Source organism: Cyprinodon variegatus, unplaced genomic scaffold, assembly GCF_000732505.1.
Source record: "Cyprinodon variegatus isolate N-32 unplaced genomic scaffold, C_variegatus-1.0 Scaffold418, whole genome shotgun sequence".
Taxonomy (NCBI): Eukaryota; Metazoa; Chordata; class Actinopteri; order Cyprinodontiformes; family Cyprinodontidae; genus Cyprinodon; species Cyprinodon variegatus.
The window spans coordinates 562,608-568,870 of NW_015150871.1; the positions used below are offsets into that span (position 1 = coordinate 562,608).

The 6,263-nt window shown below is 34.8% G+C and overlaps 1 protein-coding gene across 1 annotated transcript; it reads left to right on the top strand.

Annotated features, from left to right (window-relative positions):
* Window positions 1-57: 57 nt before the first annotated feature.
* Window positions 58-4,842, top strand: zcrb1 (zinc finger CCHC-type and RNA binding motif 1). Its single transcript, XM_015388267.1, has 8 exons — window positions 58-163; window positions 277-370; window positions 459-487; window positions 3,831-3,942; window positions 4,033-4,140; window positions 4,216-4,325; window positions 4,410-4,485; window positions 4,605-4,842. Exons 2-8 carry the CDS (start codon window positions 287-289, stop codon window positions 4,746-4,748), a joined length of 663 nt encoding a protein of 220 aa, XP_015243753.1. The 5' UTR covers window positions 58-163; window positions 277-286; the 3' UTR covers window positions 4,749-4,842.
* Window positions 4,843-6,263: the final 1,421 nt, after the last annotated feature.

A 6,263-nucleotide genomic window follows, 5' to 3' on the forward strand; every position in this document is an offset into this window, starting at 1 on the left:
TTTTCTCATTAGCAACACAGCAAAACCAATTTATCAACGCGGATACGTCATCAAGCTGCGACGCGCGTGCGCTGTTTTTGTTTCTGTTAGCATCGATATTTAGAAACATTCGCATTTTCCCTTTTTGACAATAAACTGCATTTTATCAGTGGTAGCAGTTTTGGTAAGTATGAAATTTAATTTATATTCCTACATGAAGTCATATGCTAACGTTTAACTGAAACGGAAATATGCTAATTTTTGTTTGTGTGCTACTTTTACATTTTGTGTTAACAGTTTGTCCACTATGAGTGGGGGTTTGGCACCAAGCAAAAGCACAGTTTATGTATCTAATTTGCCATTCTCTCTGACAAACAACGATCTACATAAGGTAATCTGAGTTTAAAAGGATGGATATTTGTTTGTGAATATGTTAGGATTTTTGTTTTGTATACTAACCTACATGTATGTCATTACAGTTGTTCACAAAGTATGGAAAAGTTGTCAAGTAAGTGATGCTTCTTTTCTTCTTTTTTATTTTATTTTTTTATCTGCTCATCACGTGTAATAAAATACTGCTTAATGGAAAATGTATTTTTACCACCAAATGTGGACTGAAAAATAAAAACAAAACAACCTTTATGATTAGGCATGCATTTGCACTGTATTTTACAAAATGCAACACCTAGAAAAAAAGCATAGTAAGGAAAGAAGAACTGTTAATTCATTTGATTAATGATATAAAAAGTGAGCTAAGCAGCTGAGGTTTGCAAAATCTTATCATTATAAACAGTTTTGCATAGATTTGATCAACAATACCAAGCGTTCTGCATTCTTGCACGCCTAAGCAAGTTGTTGATGATGCCTTCTGTCCTGTGCCACAAATTTATAATTCTATTATAAATTGAAAAAAAAAATCACAAAAATCAGAATAATTTTCAATTTCCTTATATGACAAAAAAATCAAATAAAAAAATCCCACCACTAGCTTTTTTCCAACCCTTTTTTTCAAACCATCTACATGTATCTCCTTTGTCTCCCTTTGGATTATAAATGTTAGTATGAGCTATTTTTTTTTTTGCAGGTTGGGAAAAAAATAAATATAAACAAAAAAAATAAAATAAAAATGTCCTTTATTGTCCCAAACTGGGGCAAATTTGGCTATACCATCAGAGAAATAAAATGAAAATGATCAGTAAATTTTTAATATTAATTTGACCTAAAAAACAAATGACAGATGCTCAGCTGGTTGAAATATCACTTGTCATTTACTTACAAGTTGCCCAACAAAGGTAGAGATGTACAAGTTCCCCAGGGGTAAGCATAGCTGGACTAAAAGATCCTCTCTGTTTTCCACTCTCTCTCTCCTGCAGATGTTTGTTTCAAAGTATCACAATATTTCCTTTGGAATGTACTAAAGTTAAGCCACTTAAAAAAGCATCAAAAGACTACTTACTATAAAGTGTAAAAGAGTACTAATTGAGTTTGTTGGGATGGTTGTAAAGTCTAGAAGCTATTAGGTGGAAAGAGCTGTGATGACTTTCCATTGAGCATTTAAAATGCAGCAGTCTGTCCGTGAAGGAGCTCTCCAGTTCTGTATTATCATAATGCGCAGAGCAAACATTAAAATATACTATTACGCATCACAATTTTACAGAAAATAATATGAAGGTATTTACATGCTTTGACATTTAAGCAGGGATAACACTGTAACTTCCTCTTTTTCAATAGCTACTATTTTCCCCAAGGAATCTCAAGTATGTTTCTTTATTTTATATATAAATCTAAGTCAGTTAAAATCAGATTTGTCAAAATCTGATCAAATAAACAAAAAAAAACTCATATCAACCTTGAAAAGCCTGATATTTTCAGTTGTGTACATCACTGCCAAGTAGTGGTATTCTTAAACTCCTCTAGACTTTTATTTGACCCTTAATGATTAGAACATCATTTGATGATCAGACTGACACCTCAATAGTTCAGAGGCGACGGATCTAAATGCCTTTAGCCTATTTTTTCAAATTACTAAATAAACGTCCCTAAATACTGTGACCAACTTTAGCAAGTACAGAAAAATATATTTAAAGAAATCAATAAAAATTTTCAGGTGAATTGTTAGCGGTGCACGTCATTTCACGTATTTGTTGTTTTTTCCAAAAGGGGGAATTTAATTTTAACAACAAAAGAAAGAAATTAAATAAAAGGATGAATTTTTCTCGTCTTTGCATATGTGCCAATAATGGTGGAGGGCACTGTACAAGAAGAACAGAAGAGTGCTGCAGTTCTGTGTTTTGGCCACAGGTTATGTCTATCTTTTTTTTTTTTGCCAGGAAAAACAAGGGGTGCAGCAATTCTGAAGTGCTGAAAGCGTATCCCAGTGGAACTTGTCAACTAGACTCTGTGCTTTTTTTAGCAAGTTGGCTTAAAATGGATGTTGAATATTTAGGGAAAATTATTCCATTCTGTCTCTTCATAATTTACGGCCCTTTTTGCCAGATTTTAGGAATTCAATGCAGGCTTCTAGCATATGGCTCCAATGCTTTATTTCCGGCATATGTTATGCACGTAAACATATTTGAGGATATCAGATTTAAATAAAACACTAAAAAAGTAGTTTCCTTTTGTGATTCCAAAAAAGTAAAAAAAAAAACAAAACAACAACACTGGACTTGTTTGGAGTTTGAAGACGTTTCGCTTCCCCTACAAGAAGATTTTCTTAATTTAAAATGTCTGGATTAGCGTTGAATTCCAAGCTTTATAGAGTAGCCCAACAAAGCCTTGTTATGGCTTAGAAAACATGCAAATTGAACCAAAAAAACAGGTCCATCCCTTAGTAATGGGGAGTTGTTGTTGGCCTGCAAAACCCAATACTGGCCTGTGCCTCTGAAAAGGGGAGTCATAAGGATCGTTGTTGGCCTGGCTGACCAGGAGAGATGTCTTGGTCTCCTGCATGGCGATGAGGATTATGATAGCGGAAAGGAATCAACCCTATCGCTGCGTTGTAGGTTGTTGAGTGCACCCCTTCTGTTTAAGGTTGTTTTTTTTCTCTTAACATAAATGGCTTCCTTCACTACCCTTTCAAACCAGCTTTCTTCTTTGTCCAAAATGTGACCATTCTGGTCCTCAAACAAATGTCCCTTGACCTTAAGGTGTAGGTGGAGAGCAGAATCTTGTCCGGAGGAGGTTGCTCTTCTGTGTTGATCCATGCATCTGTGGAGAGGTTGTTTGCTTTCTCTAATATAAAGATCAGAGCATTTCTCACTGCATTGAACTGCAACTCCGCTCATCTTAACTCTGGGGGGTTAGTCTTTAGGATACACTAGTCTCTGTTTAAGGGTCTCGTTTGGTTTGAAATGTACTGGAATTTTGTGTTTGGAGAAAATCCTCTTCAGTTTTTTAGAGACTTCAGCAACATATGGGATGGCAATGTTTTTGCGTTTAAACTTCTCACCGTTATGCTCTGCTGCGTGTCTTTTGGATTCCCTTGTTGATTTGACAAACGGCCAGTTTGGGTATCCACAGGTTTGAAGAGCGTCTTTGATGTGTTTCTGTGTTTGTGCTTCCCTTCTGTTTTAGCAGGGACATGCTCGGCCCGGTGTAGTAAGGTTCTGATGACAGAAAGTTTGTGTTCCAGTGGGTGTGTTATGTTATCTGATCCTTTTAGATGCAAAATAAGAGTTTTTTAAAAAGGTTTTTAGCCAAAAAAATATATATATAATTGACATTAATATAGCAAAACAAAAAGCTGAAAAACTACAATTGAAATGAGCTAAATTGATTTAAAACTTTGGTTCACAGCCTTTAAAAATTAACCATATAATTTCCTCATAATATCCATCCTTTTTATCCAGGGTTACAATAGTCAAGGATAAATTCACCCGACAGAGTAAAGGAGTGGCGTTTGTTCTCTTCTTAGACAGAGAATCTGCTCATAACTGTGCAAGAGCGGTAAACAACAAACAGGTGAGTAATACTGAATAACTCTAACTGCAGGCATATTTTAAAGTTTCTTTAAATCTTCACAGTCCAGGCCAAATGTCTTTATCCATCCAGTTATTTGGCAGAACAGTTAAAGCAAGCATTGCTATAGACAACGGACGAGCAACTGAATTCATTCGGAGGCGGAACTATACAGACAAGTCCAAATGTTATGAATGTGGGGTGAGTGCATGCTTAACGCTTAGAATGGGTCGTTTTTAAGGATGCCCTTTGTAAATGCAGTCCTTTATGATACAGGAAACGGGACATCTGAGCTATGCCTGCCCCAAAAACCTGCTTGGAGAGAGAGAACCACCACCGAAGAAAGAAAAAAAGAAGAAGAAAAGGCCTCAACAACCTGAACATGTGTAAATAATTTTTGCAGGGATTTGAAACGCCTCTATCTCTTTTTGCATCATTCGGTATATCCCACTTTATGCATTTTCTTTTAGTGAAGAAGATGAAGAAAGTGAAGAGGAGGGAGAAGACCCAGCCTTGGATAGCTTAAGCCAAGCCATAGCGTTTCAGGTAATTCACAGCATCATGTACAGTTTCAATTACATGGCTAATTGGTGGATTCAACAAAATGACTCAAAAGTGAAATGTCACAAAGATATTCAAATAAATCTTCTTTTGGGTCTCTTCAGCAAGCCCGTATTGAGGAAGAGGAGAAAAAGAAGAAAAGGCAAGCGGAAGAGGAGAACGCCCATGCCTCAACATCCTCAGACTCTAAGAAACCGAGGATCAAAAAGAGTGCTTACTTCAGTGACGAGGAGGAGCTCAGTGACTAACACACAGACAAAAAAAAAAAAAGATATTTATGTTTCTTCTATATCATTGTTTTTATTCCTAATAAACTTGCTTTGTTTACATGTTTGCATTGCACATCTGTGATGTGTGATGAATAGAGGTTTTAGTTCATAATCATGTGAAGATGGATGGATAATCCTGCCTTAAAAAAAAAAAAAAAAAACTACCCAAGTTGAAATAAATTCTCTCTTTGTTGGCTTTTTTCCGATTGGCATTTGTAAAGAAAGAACTTGATTTGGTTGGGTCACAGTGTTACGAGGTAATTGAGCACATTTAAGTGCAACTCAGTCAATTTGAATGCAAAAAACTAGAATGTAATTAAAATCGTTCCAGTAATTTTTGCAAAAATGTACCCAATAATTTAGAATATTGAAGTGTTCATTTATTCAAAAAACTTTAACTAATTGAAACACTTTATAGCTCAATTACACATGGAGTGATGTATAATACCACTTTACGTACAGCTAATATAAACACTGTATTTAAAATGAAAACATTACATGTGAACAATAAATACAGAAATCTGTTTAAAAGTATTAATAATAATAAAAAGATAACTTAAACTGACCAGCAAGCTGCACTAAAACACTTATCCGGAATTATTGAATTTGACTGTATATGCAAAATAATACATTTTAGATCCTTTTTCTGTTAACTGATGGTTATGGCTTATAACCAATAGGAAATTAAACAGAATGAGGTTCTCATGAAAAGGAACATTTGGGTATGACATGAAAACAGTTAAGATTATTATATTTAGGTCATGGCCTACCTAATCATCTGTAACGATGCTAATTTAACAAATGATCTACTAAAGGAAAATTCCGCAAAGCGCTCACTTTAAAGAGTGCTCTACCCATGCAAATTAATGTGATGTTTAGTGGAAAGACAAAACTGTGCATCGGAAACTGATAACCGAATATCTGAGATGATGGTGAAGCAAAGCTCATTCAACAGTGTGGTACTGCTGGAATCACAGCTTCAACAGCCCTGATTCAAGAGGTATCAAGGACAAGCTGCAGTGGTTTTATTTCTTGTTTTAAAGCCAATCCTGAACCAGAGGCATCTTATCTGGGCTAAGGAGAAAGGGGACTGAAATGTTGCTTTGTTTCCATTTTTGTTTTGTTTTTGTAATTTTTTTTTTACTAATTAAAGCAAATTTTGCATCTTAGATTGGAAATCAAGGTCCCGGACACTGTACCTCAGCCTTATCCAACCTTTTATTGCATTGATGCAATAAATGGTGATAAGGGTTATTAATGCAGTGATCAATTATGAGGCACAATTAAGGGGTAATGTGTCAAATTTTCTTAATCTAGTTCCTGTTAACTATAATCATCAAACACTGTATTTGAGATCAGAATATTTCACCAGAATATTGATAACACAGAAATACTGAAGGAAAAAAAATATATTAATATATATTATATACAATATGATTATACAGTAAAGTGATTATAACTTTTCGATTGTATGTAAATGAATAAATACTTAAT

What these genes read in the sequence shown, in the direction of transcription:
- zcrb1 (XM_015388267.1), top strand. Translation starts at nt 287, where the DNA reads ATGAGTGGGGGTTTGGCACCAAGCAAAAGCACAGTTTATGTATCTAAT. An exon ending in CAAACAACGATCTACATAAG is followed by an intron (nt 371 to 458) that starts GTAATCTGAGTT and finishes ATGTCATTACAG; the next exon opens with TTGTTCACAAAGTATGGAAA. An exon ending in CCTCAACAACCTGAACATGT is followed by an intron (nt 4,326 to 4,409) that starts GTAAATAATTTT and finishes ATTTTCTTTTAG; the next exon opens with TGAAGAAGATGAAGAAAGTG.